At 41.8% G+C, this 24,935-nt stretch overlaps 2 protein-coding genes across 5 annotated transcripts in view; one reads left to right on the top strand and one right to left on the bottom strand.

Moving 5' to 3' along the window:
• LOC125763366 (uncharacterized) overlaps positions 1-24,935 on the bottom strand; it is a 391,039-nt gene that overhangs the window by 45,369 nt on the left and 320,735 nt on the right. Inside the window, exon 1 of one of the 3 annotated variants that reach the window (XM_049426448.1) lies at positions 4,366-4,990. The exons of the other annotated variants lie outside the window; for them this stretch is intronic. The gene's annotated coding sequence lies outside the window, so the exon portion shown is untranslated. Of the gene's footprint in view, positions 1-4,365; positions 4,991-24,935 lie in introns of those variants that run through there. 3 annotated transcript variants of the gene reach the window in all.
• On the top strand, positions 7,092-24,935 carry LOC125763462 (uncharacterized). 2 transcript variants are annotated; one of them, XM_049426684.1, is made up of 6 exons: positions 7,092-7,852; positions 18,697-19,121; positions 22,491-22,634; positions 22,750-22,845; positions 22,945-23,045; positions 23,425-24,935. In XM_049426684.1, exons 2-6 carry the CDS (start codon positions 19,059-19,061, stop codon positions 24,557-24,559), a joined length of 1,539 nt encoding a protein of 512 aa, XP_049282641.1. In that variant the 5' UTR covers positions 7,092-7,852; positions 18,697-19,058; the 3' UTR covers positions 24,560-24,935. The 2 variants fall into 2 exon arrangements, with proteins under 2 accessions (XP_049282641.1, XP_049282639.1); XM_049426682.1 differs by having other exon boundaries at positions 7,092-7,871.

Raw genomic sequence — 24,935 nt, 5'->3', positions numbered from 1 at the left:
GACATCTGTTTGGAAGAACGACTCCACTTGTTTGCTTTGCTGCTCAAACATCTCGACAATCTTTGTGATATTAACAATTTATAGCCTCACTTTGCACTTGGTAATAATGAAAAAACTCCATCTCTTGATCACTCATTGCAAGTCAGACGGTTTAATGAAACAGATTAATCCAAAAAAACTAGCAACGAAATGGCAGCGAAATTCTTCAAACTTCGCCAAACCCACTGTCTCACCTTCTTTCTTTAGGATTTTCTTTAGATTGTGCACTTTCTCCCACCTTATGCCCTCTCATGTCCTACAGCTTTACGGCTTTTTTTGTGGCGGGAGTTGGCGGACGGGGAGGCACAACAGTACACACACTTGCACACATCCACAACCAAAAAACATTCCACGCGTGCGTTGGATAAAGCTTAACTTTCCATTTTCATTTCCAAACGATGCGCATCGGGCCGAACTATGTTTAGTAGTAGGTAACTCCTTCCTACGTTCGGTCACTTCTCGCTTCGTTAAAGTTTCGGTGAAGGTTGGCCAGGTCAGCCCCAGGTTCAGCGAGCATAAAGCAATCCATTGGACACCGGATGTGGTATGTTAACCTTCTCGCTCAATGCATTCCTTCCGTTAACGAATCTTCGCGTGCACACAACCGTATAGACACACATTTCCCAAAAATCAGCCTCCGGATTTTGGCCCTAAAGATGTACGTAATCCAGTGCTATAAAAAGGTTGCTTTTATTTAGCGAATCCGGGTTAAAGAAAGAAGCTTAACATAAAACGGAAGGTAATAAACATACAGAAAACCAAACAGACTAAATATGAATACGAGCATAAGGAGGCTTTTCCGTTGTGTTTTAGTATTTATGCATTATTTTTATGTATTCATTAATTTTAAATATAAGTTTGAGAAGAAAACAATACTTAAAGCATACTTGTATTTCTTCAACCTTTTCTTCAAGAGCCCCAAAAATCGAGACCTTTCCAAGAATTGCAAGTCCAAAAGAGTGGTTTAACTATCTTTACCACGCGCACTCGAGCGTAAAAACATTCTGCAACCCTTCGATCGCTACACACTTTCCCGTACGATCAGCCAGAAACTGGTTTTCCTTTCTCTCAACCCTCCTCTGCTTTGTCTCTAGGTCCAGTCTAGGTCTAGGTCTCTGGTAACATCTGCTTACTGCAAATATTCCCGAACGACTGCCTCCTATACGATCCTATCCGACACGGATGGGTGGTTCACTTGGTGAGTTGGTTGGCCACTGTAAACCATTCTACCGTACGGCCATTGACATCGTCGTATGTTAGACGCGGACATTCAAATGCTGAAGGAAAAAAGGTAGAACCAACTCAGTATGGGCCATGTTCAACGAACAAAGAGGCCCCGTAAGATGCAGATATTCTGCTACAAATGTTCGTGATCGTAAATGTGGCTTACTTGGGGCAATCGGTTAGTTAATAGATGTCTAACCGCACCATACACAGGACTGGGACAAAGCTGTAAAGAGGTTTAAGTAGCACGGAAGAAAAACCATCCCCGCCCTATCATTAGAAGGGATTTTGAAATGACAAATCGAATGAGATTTCCTCTTCCAAACGGTTGTCTTTGCCTTCTAGCTGCTAACACTCCCATACCGGTGACCCTGATGTTATCTAAAGAATTCATTCAACATCTCGTCCAGCATCCCCACCGCTGTAATAATAAACCCCGTTACAGAGGGTGAGTTTTCAACAGCATCCCGGGCGATTGGAACGAAAAGATTTCGTTCGTCCGATCCATTAGTTTCTTCCGGCGCAGGTAGACCGGTATTTAAACAAAAGCCCAAAAAGGAAGCAATATGCCATCGCCATCGGCCATCGTGATAGATGAAGGAAATGTGTCTTGACGTAGCACCGGCCACACCAGGACAAACGGAGCGGAAAACGAACCACACAAGAACCAAACCGAATCAAACGGTACGATCTAGCGAAAATCATCCAGCAGACGTGGGGGTTTTTTTTTTTTTGGTGGATTGAAGTTCGGTTCTCTTCGTTTGAAGCCGTTTCGTTTTCGTTGTTCTATTGCTTTCTTTTTGGTTTTTGTTTTTTTTTCATTTTGCTCCAGTTGACCACCCGTACAGCGTGAAAGGGACATTACAGTCCATGACAGTAACCGAAAAGAGCTTGTTTTCATGCTCCGTTCGGCACACGGTCGAAAGTTTAAAGAGATCAAATGTGAACGATTCAATCGTGATTCTAATGATAGAACATTCCAGACCAGAAAATGAGATGATCATTAAATTGCTTGTGTGTCTTCTCGGTGGATAAAGAACATAAAACTGAAAAAATAGAACAATTTATAGGACCCTCTTGACAGGCAAGAAATGCATCAACCCGATCGGTAATTTACGATCTACGATAAATTACTCACAAGAAATAGGAGACAGTAGAGTTTATTTATGTGATGAAATACACAAATTCTTGAATGTTTGTAAAAAGTTTATGTGACATTGATCCGTAACAATTAATTTCTACTTCACAAGAATTTTCTTTTTTTTTTTCAACCAATCGGAACAGTTTTGATTGTGAAAAACACATTTTAAAAATGTTCTTTATCTTTTCAAAAACTTTGGATATTTTATTGCACATTACCCAAATACTACAGTGTATATATGTAAAAAGGCAATAAATCAAGAATGTTAATTTTTTAAATAAAATAATGGTTTAAATTATTCTTAAAATAGCAACAAATTGTAAATAAACAATTTTAATCTACTTTTCCGCTTTTCACAGCAATATTCATTTCCATAATCGAATAGATATGTAAAAGTTCATATTTTTTCTCCAAATAACAAAATCATGCTAAACACTAGCAAAAGGAAAGGATTGCAAACTCCGACGAAAACAAAACATTCGCACAGGTGAAAAGAAAGCATGGGATGTGGGAAAGATTAACACATCCTCATCAGCCACCATCATCGGTGTCTGTTTCAGGGCCAGCCCTTCCAAGAGGTCAGCTAAAGTAAGAGAAGGCAAACAAACAACAAAAAAATCACTGATTCAATTTGAATCTGTTCCGTTGCCTGGGAGCGGACAACTTTCCAGTAAAAGTGCTTCCCGGATTTTTGGGTTATATCGCAAAGACAACATCTACTTTCCCCTAGTGCCTAGCCGTATTGAGGTGAGCCAAAAGGCACCGATTTAGAAGGGATCACCCAGCTGGTAAAGGTGCAAAAGAACGAACAATCCGTACCGTAAGCCTGCAGCCAGCGAAAACATAAACTCTGACTACCGTCTGGCCGATTCTCTCTCCGTACATCGGTGTGTGTATTTCTGGCTGCAGTAGCACAATCCGAGCACATGATCGTAAGTTCATCGAAACTCGTTTTTCGTACACACGTCATCAAGAGGGATTTTACTTAAACGGTATACGGTGGGCTAGAAATGCTTCGGGGGGTTTTACATTTAATTACCGTCGCGTTAAAACGTTTGGCAAATCAGCAGCACACGGCAGAACGGAAAGTATTGTGGCTTGCAAATCGTTTGGTTTATGTTGAATTGAGCCTGTAATACATCCTACTGCACCTTGTTTACCGTTGCAGTTGTGCGTTCATGATTCAGCACAAAGTGGGCAAAACAAGCTTCAGGACAGCAAACATAAACTCACCGTGCGATCTTGCTGAACCGCTAAACACACTGATTTGCTCTAATAGTGTTTCTATTTAAAAGATAATTATACGTTTGATCGGAATTCCAATGCTCTTACTTTAGAGGTTTGTTTATTTGTTCTCTCTTTCTGTGCTGATTACTAAAGGATTTTTCTTTTCTTGGATTAGTCTTCCTGAGCTCTTTCCATCTATCAAAAGGCGCACGATCCACTGCATAAGATCGCGAATGAACAAAACCTCTCCGTTTCTCATCGCCTTTGGGAACCATATTCTAGGCAACACGAGAAAGCGAGAGCTTGAGCTCTCCTTAAGAAGAGGAAAAGCTGCTTTTAGTTCCATCTTCCGGATTTATTCACAAGACGGGCCCACATCTCGTACTCTCCTTTGATCGTACAAGATTTCACAACCACCAACACCGATGCACATTTCGGACGAACAAAAAAAAATCGAACGCACACACACACACGCACATGCTGAAGGCAAATATGTGCGCAAGCGTATCAACTTTCCTCCATTTTCGGATATCCTACTTCGTTCTCTGCGGCAAGCAACAATAAATTTGCTGACGGCTGATCGTAGCGCGTACAATATTTTTGAAACTCAACGCCAACATTTGCGGGAGAAAGAAACATACACACGCACGGATGTAAACTAAAGCTCACGGAGCATATTGTGTGTGTTGTTGATAACTAGTTGTTGAGATAAGACAGATTGATCTCTTACTTACTTCTTTACCACTGCTTCTTCTAATTGTAGATGCTGCACAGTTTTAGACTGATTGTAATTTTCGCATTCTTTTCTCGAAACTTTACTTCAAACAATGCAAACTTAAGCACATTCACTGTACCAAACTTTTGTCACACAATTTCGCTGTTACATTCACTGCTAGCGATCGTTATGCACCTGGAAAGCCGTAACCGTACACGCTTTTGTCACAAGGCAGCACTAAACAAGTCAACCACCAAAAGGGATTAGTACAGTTAAACAAACCACAAACGCACCAACACGGCAATGAAGCTGCAGGTTAGTCACAAACGCGCCTGCTTCGGGCCGTAACGTATACCACCAATGCAGGCACGAAATAGGCACCGTACCGCAAAGTTCTTGAACACCTCACCGCACTCGAAAGGGCAACGCCAGAGTGCGACGACAACGAACTCACCACAACGCCACCGTCCGCACAGCGATCGAAACGTACCGCACTGAAAGACAGCAATGCAAGCGTCCAACAAGAGGCGACGAACCCTTCGCCTTCGCGCAATCCGAAGCAGTCGCGCAAGAAAAATAAAATAATACACCGTAAGGCGCTTTACCCGGCCAGACGCGGACACGTAAACTGCTCGACTGCCAGTTGGCGAATGTGTGTGCGCGAGAACGAACAAAAGACGCAAAGCTGCGAATGCGTACGACGGCACGGTAGGCTTGCTCAACAGGTATCGCGCAGCCAAACGTCTCACCGTGTTGCGTGTTTGCTCACTCTCTTTCTTAGCCGACCGTACCGTTCTCTTCTCTTTCGAGCTGAACAGCTAAAAATACTGGTACGAATGAAATCGTAAATCGAACCTTCGCCACACTCAGCATGACTGGCCGTGTCTTGTGGCCTGCATTCCACAGAACCCGCGATCACGCCGCGGCTGTCCAAGATGGAGAAGCTGACCGGAGAGACCGGACCGTTGCTGGGGATGAAAAATTGTGTGGAAGGAGCATTAAGGGTGATCGATTTTCGGTGGTGTTGGTGTAATGTCCATGTCCAGGCTTCACCTTACAACCGGGGCTGCAAAGGGTCGTGAGAACGCGAAAGTTTGAGCGCGTTTGAGTAAAGTGAAGTAGTGAATGGCTGAGCATAGAAAACAGCGAGACTGTGGTCAATGTTAACTACCACCAACCACTTTAATCAAGCAAACTGCTGAGAATGAGAGTAATGAGCAAACACGTACGGGATGCTGCAATGTATCGTTTGAGTGAGAGAATTGATTCCGTTTAAAAATAGTAAGTAGGATGCGTTCAATAAATAGACTTTTGTTGTCAAACACTCAACCTGGAGAAGCAAACAAAAACGTTCTAGTTATTATCGCTGAGATGAATATTTGTTTAACAGGCGCTGTAATTGTTTAACTAATGAAGTGAAACAATTATTTTGAAGAATTTTCTCAGCAATTTTTAGGACAGCATCAAAACTAATTTAACTGTCTTTAGTAAGAAAATAGCAACCAAATTACGTTTTAATGGGAAATGAATTGAAACTTTCTTACTTATCAAATAATCCAAAAATTAGATTAGAGCGTAGATTAGATTACTTAGTAGTAGAGATTCGATTGTTATCAAAAAGGTAAAAAATCTTTGAAAATTTGATCCCTTGCCAAGTTTGCTTTCATATTTTTTTCTATAATATTTTTTTTCAGTTTCAATAATCTTTTTAGATACGTTGCAATACGACGGTCAGTATTCGATTTTCGCTAGCGAAAGATTTGAAATATCACTGCAGTGGAAACGAAGCTTTAGGGCGAAACCGTTGTGCAATGGCATGTTGACTCGCACATATGTTTGCTAAAAATTATTGAATAATTTAAAACAATACGAAAAGTTGTAAAAACTCGAAGAATGCTTAAAAGCATGGAACAAACATCACTTTTTTTTATAAAAAAAACGCATTTTTTCAAACCATTAAAGAGACCATTGTTGTATCGGGCGAAAAGCATTCAGCATATACGAGCGAAAAAAGGAACGAGAGAAAACGGGCCTGTTGCGGAACATAAACAATTGAGAGCGAAATTTGTATGGCCGTCATCTCCAGCAACAATCGAGAGAGAAAGTAACGCTCCTTTGCATGAATGCGTTACTTGTACGTTTTCCCGCATGCGATAGCATTTCATGGTTTGAAACTTTACATAAGAAAGCAGACCGTACGTTGTAGTAAGAGCGATTGCAGGGCGGACGTTGTCATCGACTTGCTTCACTGTGAAATAATTGCTTAAATTGCTTCACGGTACGTTATCCAATTGCCCACATAAATATAAAAAATTCCCTTTTTATTCGCAACATACCAAACCTTTTCCTTTAGATTGAAGTAGGAAAAACGCAAAATATCGAATCTTTTACACAATTTCTGAAAACGAGGCTGTCAAAATCACTATTTATCACACTAAGTGCTAGACGTCCTCATAGGTAAGTTTTTTCAAGATTATTCTAAGAAAATCTTATCGTAAAGGGTGAAGGAGGGACCATCTTAATCATCACAACTTATAATCGTCAAAAGCTTGAAATACCCCAACATACATTTTTCCCTAAAAATGATCAAAAATAACCTTTAAAATGTGGATAACTTCAAAAACATGTTCCCCATATTGCATACATCGCGGCGCCTTCTGTACAAAAGCTGTTATATTTAATGAAAGGGGTGCTTTCTCGTTTAATTCATCATTCGTGAACCCGACCACACTGCAGACCCGGCATGGTGCGTCACCTAAAGAGGGGGGTTTTTCTCAATTCTTTGAACGTTCGTAAACCCGATCGCCGCAAGACACGATCCGTCGTTCACCACCCCGATGGTTCGTCGCCTAGTGAACCACGATCAGTTGCAGTCTTTCGTTCGCGACGTTTGGTTGTGCATGGTGCGCGTTTCCCACCACCAGTACGGGTGTTTGTATAGCAGCTGGGTATAGAAGGTCCAATCGAACGATACAACAACAGATACCGAAACGAAACTCAACGACGCCGAATCAAATAACGATAGTGCTTAATGGTGTAGCGGCATGCCCATTGCATATCGGTGGGTGCGTGTGGATCGGTGAATTTTGAACGACATTCCCATTGTCGATGCAAGTGATCGTGCATTATGTATGGAGCGTGCCAACATTTCGCGGTGCCTGTGTCTGTGTGTGTGTAGATGAAGTGTAACAGCGGAGATTGCCGTTGGGAGAAATGTTTTGCTTCTTGCAACTACACTGATTCATCATGATTATCGCGTTGCATAGTGCAATAAATTCCACTGTCGATCGGCACATTGAGGGTGGTGTTCGTGTGTGTATTTCTAAGCCTTAGTGCACGAAGATAGTTCATATAGAAAGCCATTTGTGAACGGTGTGATTTAGAAATATCTTCAACACTGTATGAAAGAACCACAAGAGAAGTCAACTTTAGGTTTTTTGGGAATCAAACAGTGTCATCATCCACCGCGAACGAATTAAAAAAATCTCCAATTTAAATACATCAAGGTGTGTGCATCATCAGAAGGTGAGTCTGCCGAGGGGGTTTATGTAGAAGGTTAAGATCTTGATAAAATTGTTCCCCCCTTTTCACTGTTCCAGAAGCTTAACCGCTTCCCTTTAACATTGGATATCATATCGGTTCCTCCAAATCAAAAAAAGAAATAAAGGTAAATCTCGTCTCACCTCACGAGATAATACGATCGCTACCAATAGAATTTCCCTTTATTTCAATCCGTTTGCTGCTTCTTACCGGTCTTGAAATCATTTGACTCGACGGTCTGTAACACCACCGATACGCGGTATGAATATGAAATGAAGCGTAAAGGTGTCAGGCTTGTCGGGCACCTTGCCATGGAGGCCCGTAGCGTGTCTCGATCGGGGAGTTTCGCCTTCGTACTTTATTCGTGGCCTAAGGGTGTGGTGTTTGTCGTCAGAAAGCCACAATATTTCTGTGTTCTAAGGTCTGTGCGTTCTTTTCGTTCGCATTTTTCATAGAGAAAAGGAAAAAACAAATCTTAATATTGCCAAGTGTCAATCAAACAAAAGTTTCCGGAGATGTGCTAATTCGCATGACATCATCGTTGAGCATCATCGCGATTTAAAGCGACCTACTCAATATGTTAAAGCGTTTTGTGATCGTGTCACATGAGCGTTATAAAATTGGCAGAAGCATTTACATAGAGAGTTATTGGAAATGATGCGTTACGATTAGGTTTTTCGATTTTTCATTCACAGTACAGTTATGGAATGAAGATGTTAGCCTCGTGGAAGTTGTTACTCATTGTTTACGTATTATCGATAAATCCACCACTGCTTGAATGGCAGAACACGAGCTGAAGTGTTTGTTTTCTTCTCATCGTGCGTCTGTACGTAGGATAAGCCAACTTCAATATCCAAGTGCTGCCAACCTGTCCGCTTCACGGAGCGCCAGATTATATGCAGCAAACTTTTTCCATTGGTGCTTCCATGCATGGTTCAATTTCGCTTGGCTGCTAAAGAATGTTTACCATCTTTAATCACAGCTTCCTCGCGTCCCGTACCATGGACCGACGGTATAAACGTGTCCGTTCTGCATGAGAACACAATTTCAGCTACAATATTTCTTCCATTCGCTCACCACTATGCCTCGCACCTCACCGCAACAGCCTTCAGTGCGTCATTTCAACATCAAACGCAGGGCCCGTTAGCAAAAGTTCGCATAGAAGGTGGCTGGCCACCTGGAAAACCTGGTGCTGGAAGAATAAATCGCAATAGCGTTAAGGTATTTCTTACCGTACAGCTTAGCACGCCGATTCAAGCCGTCTCAAGTACAAATGCCTCTTGATCGCGTTTTGTGAATTTCTGTACGGCTGATCTTGAGCTGTTTGAGGTGTTTTGCGTACACTTTTAAAGTCGTTGGATTGTTCGAGATTCCGGGCCCAAAGAGTTGCGAAATGAAACAGTCAATTTAAAGATCAATTGCTAAATCTTGGATCAACTTTGATCAATCTATACTGGGGCTAAAACTTTGTGTATAGTTTTGAAGATCCAAAATCAAACATCTATACAATGGTGAAAACGCCTACGCAATTCGTACAATAGTGAAGACTACCAAACCCATTTGCGGAAACGTATCGTATTTACCGTTGTCGTTTCCGCGCCGTGTGCATCCTTGACATTTTGTCCATCGCGAGTACTATTTGCCCCACAACACAATGAACCGGAACGGATGATGATATGTGTTTGTGTGTATGTATAAAGTGTCGACAAAAGATTTCAACGCTAGGTTTTTTTTTGATTCCGGTGCCGTTTAAGCTGACGTATAGCCGGCGAACGACACGTTGACATTTTCAATGTCAAGTACATTTAAGGTGTGATATTTAAGATGCGTTTATTCCTATGAGGTGAAAACAGTTATGTGAAATACTTACTGAAGTAGTTTACTTTTAATCCTAATTGCGAAATCTCTCCAGTAGGATTCCAATATTTCCCAATACCAAAGGCATCGGTATGTCGAAGTCCCTCCCATTACGAATGGAATTTAACAGCGATTTACACATTAAACAAAACATGTCTGTCGTGTTAATTTGAACGGCATCAGAAATGGTGGAATTGGTGGTGTTGTTGTTCAATGTCAACCAGATTAGCATAAGCAATCGGGCGTGGAGTGCGCATTTGAGCAGTGTTTTGAAAAAAAACGATCGTTCGGCACAGTCCAAACCATGAACACTGTTTGCGGTCGTTTCTGTTAAAAGCGATCACTGGTTTTGGGACTGTTTTGAAGGTCTTCTCGGTAACTTGGATTACCACCCGCAATGGAATTTCAGCAGTTGCATACGCACGTGTCCTGAGGCTAGTCTTTTCGTGGTCCAGCCTCGTCTTGTTCACAATTTGCCTGAGGCTGAGGTTTATGAGGTAACACTATGTACACAGCAACTACATCGAAGTAGAGTACACTCACACAGTATGCATACTGTTGGTAACAAAGCTTTGCTACTGTTTGTGCAAACAAACACACCGGACGATGCTCAACCAAACATCGAACGTACAACGACCGGTATCAGCTAGCGACGACCTACCGAACAACAGCCAGCTTCCAACGCTTCATTCAGGCAATGAATGAAGTTAACGGGCAAACGCAGACACAGCACGGCCCAGGTTTTGTAAGGTTTATTTGCGGAACTTTGCGCATGACTCATCGCGCCGTGCAAACGACATTACGCTATGTGTAAACCCCGGCTGCGCATGTTTGAAGCCATTAAAGAAAAATGAAAAAACAAACGAAAAACAAAGATCATCAACTACGATTTCTTCTTCGCTTCTGATGGTTTATATTGCGAGTCACCGAAGAAGAGGGATGATGTGTAAATGGAATTAAGCACTCGTAATCTTATTACCTGTTTGCACATTTTAGACAGCTTTTTGATAGAAGGTTTTATTGTGAGTTCACTGCATTAATTGTGTAAATATCTATTTCATTTTTCCTTATAAGCTGGAAATTTTTGCAACTAAGAATGTAATGCTTTGATGATATGCTTTATGTAAAACAACATATTACAGATAAAAGTAGCAAGTCACATTCGTTCATTTTATGTATCAAACGATTCATTACCCGATACCACCAGAAATGATTACATGATATTAAAGATCATTGGCACTTTAGCCGTACGATCGTAATGGCACGCAATCGCAGCTGTTAGATCGGCCGATCGATTAAAATTCATTCAACTTGGCTACCATTTACAGCACCAACGTACACTAACGCACGTATCGCCATCGGTTTAGAGATAGCGTGGACAGCTGTGTGGACAGACTCGTTTCACGCTCAAAAACTGGACCAATCGAACTGCCGAACTACTTGGTGCATGAACACAAGAAAACAACGAAATTTCGGAGCCATATAAAATCTGGAGCACTTTAACTGTGCACGGCTGAGCGCATTTGCTGTTCGCATGGGGCGGTCCGGTAAAGGTTTGTTACCTTTTCCTCCCCAAAATATTCAGATCGAGTTGAAGGTGTGCTGCTCCCCCGTCCACAGGCACACTCGCAATCGCTCGATTCCGGTGCGTCCGTGTCAGACTGGCGCTTGTTTACGTATCGCAAGGTAACACTTTCCCGAGATCCATTTCCATCCGTACGATCGCCGCCGATACGATGCAACCGGTGATCTCGTTTGCGTGCTCGTTTGTATATTGTTTTTTTTTTGTTACCGCAGCTGATCGACCGATCGGTGAACAATGGTGAAGCAATTGCAGTTTGGCACGCTGGCCCACACCTTTGGGCCACGGCTTAAGTGTGCAGTGATTGTTGTTGGCTTTTTTTTCTCCCTTTCCGTGGCGTGCGTAAAAAATCCGGTTTTGGAGTAAAATCGCATTCGGAACCGGATTGCTAGATCCGGAAATCAGCTGCAACTAGTGACGGTTTGGAATAAAGGCGCGAAAGGGAAAGTAGTGACTCGCGTGCCCAGTGGACACCCACTTCATGGAAAAGGGTCGGACGGTTTGATGCGATTCGATTCAAAATTCGGCACGATACGGTACCAAACATAATTGGCCAAATAGATTATTGAGTTGGAGAAATGTGTTTCAGGACATACAATAATGGATGTGACAATTCAATCGCTTCCGGACGTGGAACGCAAAAATTAGTTCGACAGTTTCGCTTCAAAACACAAACTGTTCCAAATGTACTTAAACATATTTGGGTTTTCTTTGAGAAAGTAATCTGTACAATGTTACCAAGAAAATTGACATATTAACACCATTACAATCTAAAACTATTGAAGGGAATTTTGTTTTTGAGGCCATGAGGTGACATCAATACAAGGATTTGACTGCTTTAAATATATTACTTGGATAATATTGTGTGATGCTTTATGTTATTTATGCTGTTTAACTTTCAGCCACGTTTATGAAATATATGACGATTTTTTTCGTGTTGTTATCCATTCATCCGGATGTACCTCTGCATACACACTCACATTGGACGAGGCCTGCTAAAAATGTGCCAAATTCGGTGTCAAGCAGCATAACCATTTCACCGCTTCATGGTCTACAGTTACTTTTCGCACGCCGGGAATCGATCACGTACACACAAATCGAAAAAACAGGCACGAGACCGATGGTCTGGCCCTTTCCTTGCCCACCTTTGGTTTGACATCCGTCACGAGTGTGAGCGTTGCGTTCGGACACAAGGTTGGAAATCAATTTGGTAACCCACCCGCCGTCAATATGCAATCACAACCGGCGGAATTGACGCAGGGCTTCCAGTACGGTACTGTGCCGTTTTTTTTTTTTTTTGAGGCACTTCCCGTGGAGTTGTGTACGTTTGTATGCTGTGTGGACGGTATTGTGTGTTTCCGTTTTGTTGGCGCTTTCTTAAGCTCCCTGTTTTTGAAGCAAGCGTGCCGTTGTTAACACACGCTGCATACTGATGGAACTGAATTGACCAGGGCAGAATTTTTGATCCACCACTAAGCAGACTGCTTTAGGTGCTAGATAAACAGTTATACTAATTTCTGAGCATTGACAGGAGTGTCGATGACATAATATTTCGCATTGAAGCTTTTTTTGACTAATAGCTAGTGTCAGAGTACTCGTGTAGTAACAATATTTTATTTTACTATTGAAAAATAAAACTACTTTCTACCTAAAAAAATTATAAATATGTTGTTTAAAGTGTTAACATACTGCATATTTCAATGACGCAACTGTGAATACGTCAACATCTCACATAGAAGAACAAAAGACTTTAAGCGACGAACCCCACTGCAAAAATCATTCTGTAGGGAAACAGTTTTAGTTCAATCTGTGTAACGCTGAAGGCTCATTTTCATTTTTTGCAATACAAAATTATAAAAAAACATTATGAATATGTTATATAAAGTGCTAATAAATATACTTTGCTCCATATTTCATTGGTACAATTGTGACTACGTGAACATCTCACATGAAGAAACAAAAGACTTCAAGCGACGAACCCCATTTATAGGGAAACAGTTTCAGTTCGATCAGTGTAACGCTGCAGGCTAATTTTCATTCGTTGCAATACATTGATCAACCCAGGAAATGATCGTTCCACTGACCCATTATTGATTCGAATCGAAACAAGATATAAAAAAAAACAAAATGCCCATAATTCCTATCCAATCTTATCCCTTTTGGATTTCGTTTCCATTTCGGCTGTGTACCGCGCACAGCTAGGTCACGGTAGCTGATTAATGTTTCCACACTGTTTTATTACCGCCGCCACATGAGTTCTACGACTTGGGTTTGGGTGTACCGTTTTACCTATTCTTTCGTCTCACACCAAAAGTGGAAAGCGATTTGTTGTGTCATCGTTGCATCGACGTTTCGTTTCCGGTACCGGGAACACCCCGGTTTCCGACCCCAACGCTATGATTAATTTCGTACTTGAATTTTCCCTTTTGTTTCCACCTTTTTCACAATCTCGAGCTCGAGCTAGAACGAGGGAATCGTTAATTATGATTTCACGCGTTTCACGGGAAATCTGATTAGCCCGTAATGCGTCTAGCGTTTTCGCTTTTGTTTAGCGCGTATCATGCGCACGCTGGTTTTGGGATTACCTATGCTCAGCTTCCCATACGTGCACGGGACCAAGTCAATGTCCCATTATGCTTGGTTTCTCCACACGTCGGACGATTTATCATCCGTCATTAGTACGCATCTTAAGCCAGGGTGTAACTTTGATGGAAAGTTTCTTAAGCTTTCCGGCCCTATTCCGATACGGTTGGATACTTACACACAAGGTGAGGAGGAAAATTTCCCTAAACAACGAAACATGTGTTCGTTTTACTTAGATAATTTTCCCGCACCGACTTTAATCAGCTCGATCGATAAGGTAGCAGGCATTGCAACTAAAGCAAAGTGACAAAAACTAGAGACGCATCGCACTAACGCCAAGCGTTAAGCATTTAAGCGACTCAAAAAATGTTGAGCTTTTGCGGTAAAACGCAAAATGCTAGTTAAAGCGTAGCTCGCCTCATAACGTCCGATCATAATTAAGCCGGCACAGCAACGTGTAGCGGTATCATTAGAGGTTTGTTTTGTGATGTTTTGTTTCATTAATTTCTTTTCGGAACCGCTTTGCCTGTTGGTTTTGCCTGTTTTTCCTCTTTTTCACAAAAAAAGCCCATCGCTGTGTGTTCGTTGATTTCTTTTCCGATGCAAATTGCTGGATGGGTTGAAGCTTCGATGCGGCTCATTAGGAAGTTCAGCACGTCGTGCACTCTTTTGTCATGCATATCTCAAATTTCATTCGGTCACGACCAATGCAAGGGAAAGTGAATCAATCGTAATCGTAGCATAACAAAAGAAAAGCACTAATTGTTTCATTTGTCACAATGATGTTAGATCTAAAAATGGAAAACATAAAATCTCAATATTTACCTTCACTGTGACCTTTAGATTTTTACAGACTTGCTTTTTTGTCTATTTTTTTTTTGCTTAAATCTTATGATTGCTTCATTTTGGTCACCAATTCTTGGATGACAAAGAAGGAGCTCATATTTATTCATTTGTATATTCACATTGTGTGTGAACTGACCGGTTAAACCCTCCGGATAGGGTTTGTTTCATTCATTGCAACTGATGCAACTTAAGAAGATGCTCAATGTAAAAGATAGCGCTTGAGGTTGCAACATTAGCTTTACCCACGCTTAACCTTCACATCGTACCGGTGTGTCATCCGCTTATGCTGCCAGGCGGCATACGATCTGCCTGAACGCTTTGGTGTGCATTTCAATGGAACAAACAATTCTTACATCAAACGCCTTCTTTCATGGGGGAGATCCAGCCCACTTTGGTGCAAAAAAAAATCCCCCGAAAGGTCTATTTTAGTGATCTGACACAGTGATTTTAATCGTACTGGTTCGGAAAATCGACCTCCGAAAGCAATGGTGGGGTAAAGAAATTAAGCCAAACAAAGCGTACCATGACGGAACCCTCATTGCCGGACAATTGTTTCCCACACTTGGCGAAATACACACAGACAAAAAATAAAGGTAACGTATCTCGGTACACTCCACTCAACGTAGCAATGTATTGAGTGAATGTGAAAAACGAAAACATGGCGACAATCAAATTGTTTTACTCGAATAATTGTGCTTTTTGCCTGGCAAAAGGGTTTTGTGAAAAACACTGAAACCCGATGTACTAACAAGTGACGCGACATTAATACGGTTGACCTCGTGTGGAAATGCGTTTTTCCTGATATACTTTACAAAATTCATTCAAGCCTGGGACTGGTAAGTAAATGTGTTTCGAAACCCATTTTATTAGCTGCACGAACAAAACAAACACGGCACTGCTGTGAGCTGGTTTTCGGTTGTTTTCTGAAAGACATGTACGGTCGTTTTTTTTCTTGCGATGTGTGTATCTAGGTTTGTTGATTTGCTCTTGTATCAGCACACGCGGTAAAAGGGGAATTATCTCTTTAATTTAACGTCAGCAGCTTAATGAGCTGTGACAGTGTGTTTTTGCGACACGAAGGAAAAGCACATTAGCTCAAACCGAATGTAAAGTTTTCACCGATCTAAATCGAATTAAACTGCCCGCCGCGAGTGTGTGCAATTGAGTGGAAAATGAAATGTTGCTGATTGAAAAGTTTATTTCCCTCGCTGATGGGCAAATTAGGTCCAAGCTAATCACTGTAAGCGGACCGGAGTCTGTGGTGGCGAAAAAAAATCTTTTAATTTCCCAAGCAAATCTCATCTCATGGGGATTTGAGAGATTGCATCTCATTTGAGCAAAAGGAAATAGAATTTTCAATTACTATTCGAACAAACACAGACACAAACGAATATCCTTGGAAAAAAAACAAAACAAACGCAAACGAAGTGACCCCCATGAAGTGACTAATGTAATAAACCCAAAGAGCATTTGAAGGCTTCAGTTAATACATTTTTGCAGATTTTTTTGCGGATATTTTTTGGCATGCTACAGTGCGTGACATAACTATATGTCCAGAATATTGAGACTGTTGTGTGTTAAGGAAGAATAATGTAGCAAAATATTATAAAATAACAGCTTAAGACTGACATTCCTTGGAGAATATAAAAAGAATATTTTTCAATGCAAAATCAAACAACTAAAAATGTGGTTAAATTGCCAGTGACACTTAACATATGATACAAGTAGGATCGCGTCTATTACTGTAACATCGACCATGAGAAGTGCATCGTTAATACACATCAATAATAACTAACAATACCGCCATCACAGATGCACCATGAAGAGTGCATCGACCTGAGTAATGTTTTGGAAAGTGAAGATGGTTTTTGGTTGCATCTACAAATGTGCACACACTTCCATTGTTTACGGTTTGCAAGGTGGAATGGAACGCATACACGTGATGACGCTGCTAAACAAAATGGCAGATGAACCGAAGTGTACTCTTTGTGAACTCCCGTCATTAAGCTTACATCGAGGTTTTTTTTTACTAAGAACAGATCAGACGACAAGGTGTTGGTGAAGCTACAAACAAACACGACTATTGTGCAAAAAAAAGCTAATCATTCACAAATGGAAAACTTTGTTTGTTACCACACATATCCCACATGAGTACCAGACCCATCCCGTTTGGGGTGGTGGGAAAGATATGATGAACCCACGCACACCAAACCTTTTCCCGTAATTGTTTGCTTTATTTTATAATTATTGTTTTGTTGATGCAATAGGTAAAACTGCAGAAAAGTAGATTTTCCTTTTGCACCCCTCACAGCAATAAATAATATTGCTTTAGTTAATACTCTTGTTGCACTTACCATTTGGAAAAACCAGTCAATGTTTTCTCCAGCCAGAGGGTAACACCTGGGAATGGTTTCGCATGGAGTGTTTATTTTTCTAACTTCGTGGAAAGTAATTTCATTCCAATTTTGCCAACCGATCGAAATTGTCCCACCAGGCTGTGGGGGGAAGCAGAAAATAAAACTTTTATTATTTCTCACCCGGCATGGTTCAGCCCACCCTGTTCGATGGAAAATAAGGGTGTTGTGATTTTTTCACAACCATACGAATGCAATCTTGCATCTTTCGATATGTTATTTCTTTTGTTTCAGAATTGCTACCTTTTTTTGTTGTTGTGCTCCACCAAGATAATTCGCTCGAACTATCGTGGCAAAATTGTTTGAAGCTTAGGCTTTGTCTTTCGATACTGCGTGAAAACCATTAGCGGATGCATCTCCTAGCCGGTTGATGGTTTATCTTTGATAAGAAAGAAAGCGATGACACGCTAAATTGAAAGCTTTTGAAGAAGAAAAAAACAGCCGCAGAAAAGGGAGTTATTAACGAAAATTAAGTCATCGCTTGATGGGAAAGTGCGTTCAACTGTTGTCGATGGATGAGACAACATTCACGGGGTTGAGTAAATTGGGACCGAGAAATAGTTTGAAAATGAAAGAGTGCTTCTCTTTGATTAAAATTGAATGAATAGCGTTCACTTTCGCTTTATGTTTTTTTAGTACAGCGCGCTCGGTCGCTCTGTCATCCCCAATCATTACGATCTTAAAGGTAGCAGTTTGCATAACAATGCTGGATAGGCCAATAGAATACAATCATTGAAGGAAAATCATTCGTACGCTTTCGCTCGTCTAACAATCGGCATTAAGTAACGGCTGGAAAGCATACCTTCACCACCAGGAATATTATTAAAAACAGTTAATGATTTGCTAATTTGCATAAGTCCGTTGTATTGTAAAGCGATTAAATGGGTTTTGGCGCGGCGAGATAATATAACCATTCCCAACCGTACAATTGGGGTGTAATAAACGCTACGCATTTGCATCAACAATGCAGAAGACGTTTCCCCAAAAATCTTCCCTTGACAATGGTGACAGCAGCAGAATCCACGGCACAACAACACGATTATACAATGGCTGCATGGGTGACTTTCGATTTCGCAAAACCGGGGGCCAAGCAAGCATGGGCCAGCATGCCGAAAAAACCGGATATTAGCATGTGTTATCAGTGGCCCGTATGCCGAAGAGATACGCTAATGCAACACGGTCCAAGACCAAGGCCTGTACAAACGAGTTTTCCCGGTTTTTATACCCAGATGGTTTGCTTCGCCAAGCGACGAACTTCTTGCTGGGGAGCTCTTAGCTCACCTAACACACTTTATTGGCAAAGCAGAAAACAGAAAACCCATAAGCGTATAGCACCCCACCGTTCGCTTCAAATCGGCCGAGATTAATCCTTAATTTTTGTTTTGTTTTATTTTGCATTGTGTTCGAGGGGTTTCCTGTTATTCTGCGCATTAAGCTCATTCGCTTCTATTTTGCAGGAATTCCTCTATTTAGCACATTTTTAATTTCCGTCTTTGCTCAATCTTTCTACCTATTTGTGTCTTCGCAGGTCGTAAATTGGTTACGGGAACGCCAATCAACACATCTTGGCACATCTTGGCTCGTTTTTTAGGGGAAGCCTCATTTCACCAGTGCTATTTTCTTTCGGGACACAACATTTACGGCACCACTGGTAAACGGTTGCCAGACACGGATCGTGATGGCTAGAGTATAGAACAACCAAAGTACTTACAGTGAAAGAGAAACAAATACTTACCCAGCGGACGTAGTTTATGCATCAAAAATATGTTGTACGTGCAGTGATTGACGGAGTCAACAATTTGAGTGACCTTTAAATGTCAAACTACACGTCGGATTGAGCGAAAACGCTATCAAAACCCCAAAAAAAACCAACGAACGGAAACTGCAAAAATGGGATACTTTTCCAAACGAAACATATTCATCTACTGCTGCATATCGGCATGCTTATCATTGGTAAGTAGTATTTTTATGTTTTAGATTTGATTGTACCATTTACAGGGTTAACTGGATAATTTTCAAGTTTAAGCGTTATACGGCGACAGATCCTTAACCAGAAATATTTTTCAAAATCTTGAGACAAGTGGAAATATTCTACATCTACTTCTACATGTTCAAGTTCAACTTGAAAAAATCAATAAATTTTTAAAACTATTACACTAAACTAAAAAAAACTTTGAAGAGCAATCCTGAGCTCGATATTCGTATTCAAGAATTCAAATTGAAATTAAAAGCTCAATGTATAAGCGAACTTAAACTTCAAATTATCTTATCACGCCACTTAGCATTAAACGTGCACAAAACGTATCTTCACCAACGATAAAGTCCAATCTTTATCGTCGTCTGTTCGGCGATTATTCGTCTGTGAACTTAAATCACCGTGAGTTAAGGGTGAAGAAAAACGCATGACGATGTTTACTGGGGGGATACTTCGAACTCTTGGGTCCAATTAAGTCGTCATCGCTGTGGACGCTTACCCAGCCATCGGTCAATGCGTGGTTCACTGACCGCGGAATGTACGGCATAACAAAGCCTACCACCCACACGGAGACTTGACTGTGGTCAAGCTTTTGCGTGATTTGAAGTTAGTTAAAAGCTCCAACAACGGTTTGCAAGGAACTCCGCTGTGGTTCGGGTATAAAAAGGGAATTGAAAAAAAAATGGTTCTTATGCGGGGGCCATGCTCCGTTCTGAGTGGTGCACATTAGCTATGCGTGTTTGTTAACTGTTCCATTGTTCTGGCAAAGTGAAAGGTGCGCATTTCTTACGGTTTCTTAAAAGTATCGTATCGTGACGGATGTCCAAGCTTCTGGTTTGGGTTTTTTTCCTCAACTCTACCTAATGGTTTAAGTGTGGAGTTATTCGTTTGACTATGTTTTGACTATGTTTAAAATATTTTTAAAATTTTCCTCAACCGTAGCGGCACAACGTCATCTTTCGGAGGAGGATGATGATTCACTGAACCGATGTAAAACCGTCAAAAAATTTCACTTCTGACCGAAATGCTCGCCTCCGCGGTAACCAAAACTTAAGCCCGCATCTGGTCGCCCGTTCAACCGCTTACCCGTGTGCGATGACGTACCCGACCGTACATCGTGATGCGCTCCCATGTGCGAATGTGGCCCCTTTTTCCATCGCGTAAATATACGCAACATTGCCCAGACTGCGTTTACGATGCGAGAGAATTCCCTCCCGGTTTCAGGGAGTTCCGCTTAATTGTTGGTAGTGATTGACCACCGCCGACTGACCTTAATAATTGCTGAACGTTTGTGTGTATGAGAGGTATGGGCCTGTGTATCGTGAGCTTTCATCATCACACATCCCCGAAACCTGGCGATTTATGAAGAAAATGGTATTCGCTTCCTTCGGTTTCCGCAGAGCCAGCCAAGGGGGACAACTTAATGAAAGAAGCGTTCGGAGGTCGACTGTATGTTACAGTTGCGCTGCTATTCCGGTCACCGGTTCCAACTGTATCAGCGGGTAGCATTTTCACGCTGGACAGGGTTAGCAAATGATTTCCGCTGATAAAGTGTCCAGCAGAAATGGAAAATGCAGCAAAGGGTTAGATATTTTTTAAAGCTGTTCGGTTTGAAAAGGTTTTGTCATCAATCAATCCAAGTGTCACGGACGTGTTTTATCCGATTTATATATCGCATTTTTAATCTTGGCATTTAAGAAAGCTTTTGGTTTTTGATGATGTTTGACGAAATGAAGTGAGCAGCATAATCTCAATTTTTTTCCAAGTACTCCTATAAAATGAGCATACTTTCCCTTAAAAAAAAAACGTTTAATCAAACATCACAAAAATTGCCGTTTTTAGACCAGGTGAGTGTAAACCTTCGCTGGATCTTAGTTGAACCTTGATTGATCATCCTTTCCCGTTCCAAACTAACGAACTGTTCGTGGAATCGTACTCGTCTTTTTTTTTTGAATATTGACCGGGAAATGACCATCATTAGAGGCTGCTTTAAATTACCACGACCGCAATTTCGTGCAATTTCCCTAATCATGAACGTTTTGCCTAATCATGAAGATGGAAAGGATACATACAGCTCACTTTAGTAAGGTGAAGTAGCTTTCGTTTAATTAGATATTCCTACCTCGACTCCAATTGCTAACTGGATAATATTAAATAGACGAGAAGAAATTTCCCTGCTACAGTAAATGAAGATGTTTTGAAAGCTTGCCGATCTGTTGTATCTTTAAACGATAATAACAAACCGAAGAATACCTCAGAAAATCGCCCTAACCAGTTAAAAAACCGATATCTGAGAAACTTTGCATTGATGCGTTAATATAACACTAGAGATTCAAACATTCAGCAAGAACCGATTTGTAGGAGAACGTTGGATTCTTGAGTGTTCAATGTTCGCTAAGTAACTCAACTGGAGTCTGAGCCTTGGCCTGAACCAGAGCCTGAGCTTGGCCAAATTTTAACTGGAGGTCTTCTTTTCTACTAATTTTTCCATGAAGCCCAATATCTGAAGTATCTATCTAGTTGATGGATGACGCCGTAGTATTTATTTTTTTCTTCTCCATTCTGACGAATAAGTTTCCCTTTTTCATGTATCCATGCGGTATGTGTTGTGGCGCGAAAATATGTACGAAACCTACACTAGCCATTAGCACACTTCCTCAAGTTCAAACTCATTCGGTGAGTAATTTAGCAGGCGAGCCGCTCAAGTTCGCCGCCTCCGTTTGAGGTCAACGACGATGACCACGGCAACAAGCATACAGACTATGCACAACATCGGGCACACCGTAGACCGAAAGTAAAATCGAACAGAAAGCAATGACTATGGGAGGGCGGTTGCAACATTGCGCCCATTACGCACATTGCTCCACACTCCGAGCTATGCCAATGGGTTAGCGTCTCCTTCACCCAGCTAATAACGTTCCAGCAAGGGTGGCACGTCGGTACGGGGCATACGTTTGAGCATTCCGGCAGAAAACGTTGCCTGCCTGTACGAAACAAAACAACCTTATCCATAACCACCAACACACTTTCGTGTGGTGTATTAGTAACACCATGCCTTGCTACTTGATCTCCGGAGTGTACTACACGATCAGCACAAATGGCCATAATGCAGCATGGCGACTAGCCACCTCTGTTCCTTTCGCTTTCCGGTTACACAGTTTCCTTTTGGGTGTGTTTTGTGCCCTAAGGTTTTAATTTTTGCTCGGAATAATGTTTTTTTTTTTGTGTTGTTTCTCTTAATCGATTTCAGCCACTGGAAATGATCATTTCCTGGCCCCTTCGACCGACATATTTTCAAGCCACCTTTTGACATTTTTTTTACCTTCTGTTTATGATTTCCTTCACAGCTTACCTATCTGGTGGCGTTCTCTTGCGAAATCTCCTGGATATTGGAGGCTCGCGGTGACTTGCCCATACCGGCCTATCTACTGTGCGCCCAGTTCTTCATTCTCTTCATCTCGTCCGCGATCTTGATCCATGGCCTGTCTACGGTAGGTGTATGCAAAGTTTGTCCAATACTCAAAATGCGGTATTCTTCTTTCATCCTATCAGAATTCATCACCAATAACTTACGCTTTTCCCAATTCCATTTGTTTACTCCCTCAGGGCATTTCATGGGGTCTTCTCAGCTGGTCGATTATTATCGGTGTGCTGTCGGTTCCGGAACTGGCACTAGTCATGTACATGACCATACAATATTGGGTAAGTATGGTCTCGCACACGACGCATCCGGTGGTCACTGTGATGGATTGTTTCACTTGGTTTGTTTTCCACTCTATTCTCTCATTTTCTACTCTACAGGGTCTACAATCGGCGCACGGGCTAACGGAATTAATTGGATATTTAATACGTTTAATAGTCAACTGCTTAGCACTGTTGTGCGTTATTCCGACAGCATTGAGGTAAGTTAAGTGTAGCCGATACGATGATGTATTTGTTCACTGGTTGGTTAGCGTAAATAGAAAACAATGAGACGTGACATGATAACGACAATGGTTGGTGTTAGACTTCGCTTAGTAGTACGTCACCATGCATGAAGCAGCTTTGAAGCTGATGGAGTATAAAAAACTTTCATACTCCTTGAAAGCTTCTAAAATTAAAGTTTTCCTCCTCCTGCATGATCGAAAAGTATATGAATTTGACGACATTCGACGAAGGAGTAATAAAGATCGCTCTCTACGTTAATCTTACAAACTGCAGGTGATCATGTTCGCATGATCAAATCAATAACAGAATATTGTAGATCATCTTTTAACGCTAGTCCCTTTTGTTTCGTTTTAGATGGCGACAGGAGAAGAAAGTGTTATCCCAGCTCGAATCACTTGCCTCCCGACTGCAGCTGACAACACCGACACCTACTACTCCTTTCAACGCAACCACCGGCATGAACTCACTGCGAGCAAGCAAGCGAAGCACTCAGGGCGCTCCAAACGGTCCTAGCCGTAGGCCTTCGACCGGGTTCGATAATCCAGGTTACGTTCCACACGAAAACAACTCCCTAGACATCGTACAGCAGTACACGGCGTACAACAACCTGTACGGGTCACAGAGTGAATTTAATGCCAGCATTTTTGGACTATCGCCAGCGATGCCGACCGGTCCACCGCCGCTAGTGACCGAGTGCAAGAAGACACAGTCACTGCTTGATTTGCGCTTTATCTTTCCACCAAAGTTTCTCTCGACGCACGCAACGATCAGTGAGAAGAAATCCAAAGACTCTTCCCCGGCGGCCGATGAACCGGACAGTGTATTGCACAACAATCTGAAGAACCAAATCCACAACAAGCTGCACGACGTGCCAGAGAATGGGACATTGCGGAATGCCCGGGAGAAGGACACGAATGCTTCGATCGATCACACGGGTACGATCGCTACTCTGGGCGGTGATGGACCAGCGGCAGTTGCAAACGATCCCATCTACTATACGATCGAGTCGACCAAGAATAACAAAATATTGGGCCGTAACTGTGTATCGCTCGAGAATCTGGGTAACATTACTTTCTCGGAATCGCCACTACCAGTTAAGAAGCACGACCAACCGTACTACCGGTACGGACATAATCTCCTCAAAAACTATGCCATGAATCCGTGGAATGTTCTCGCCTACAATCCAGCTTACAGTGCCTACCCGGCGGCATATTACCACTATCATCTGATGAACCCGTACCATCTTTATCAACTGCAGCACCATGGTAACTACGGTGGCGCTGGTAGTGCGATGCCTCCCGGGGGCTACTTTGCCGGACATCCTCATGCTGGATTTCACGGTGCACCTGCGAGCTATGGCAAGAGTCACTCCCAAATAGCAAGCTACGGTTATGGCAACAATCTGTATCTGAACGGTGCCACCGATAGTCGACAGTCACTCGGCAACGAGTCGGACGATTTTCGAAAGTATCGCGATGTGGCACTATAGTAAACGGTAAGTTGGTTACCAACTTGCGTACGAGATAGCGATTGTGTTATCAGTCAGACTAAGGGATCGTAGCAATAGTAAGCAAAGGTAGATGTAATGGAAATACTCAGATGCAATAGACAGTAGGATACGCGACTTAGGAAATAACGACACGAAACCACGAACACTTCGACTGAGTTACCTCAAGTATAAATAATGAAACAGCAACATAGATGGTTTTGTAGGGTAGACGTTACCCTACGTTCACTTCTCTGCAGTCCACGAGGACCTCGTAGGAGCTTGGGATGTACAGCTGCTTACAACCTGTTGTTTAAAGAATGTTATTTATTGTAATGTTAGTGTAAGTAAATCATTAAACATGAAAACGACTAGCAAA

This window comes from Anopheles funestus, chromosome 2RL, assembly GCF_943734845.2.
Source record: "Anopheles funestus chromosome 2RL, idAnoFuneDA-416_04, whole genome shotgun sequence".
Lineage (NCBI taxonomy): Eukaryota > Metazoa > Arthropoda > Insecta > Diptera > Culicidae > Anopheles > Anopheles funestus.
This window is presented reverse-complemented; position numbering and strand designations above follow the sequence as displayed.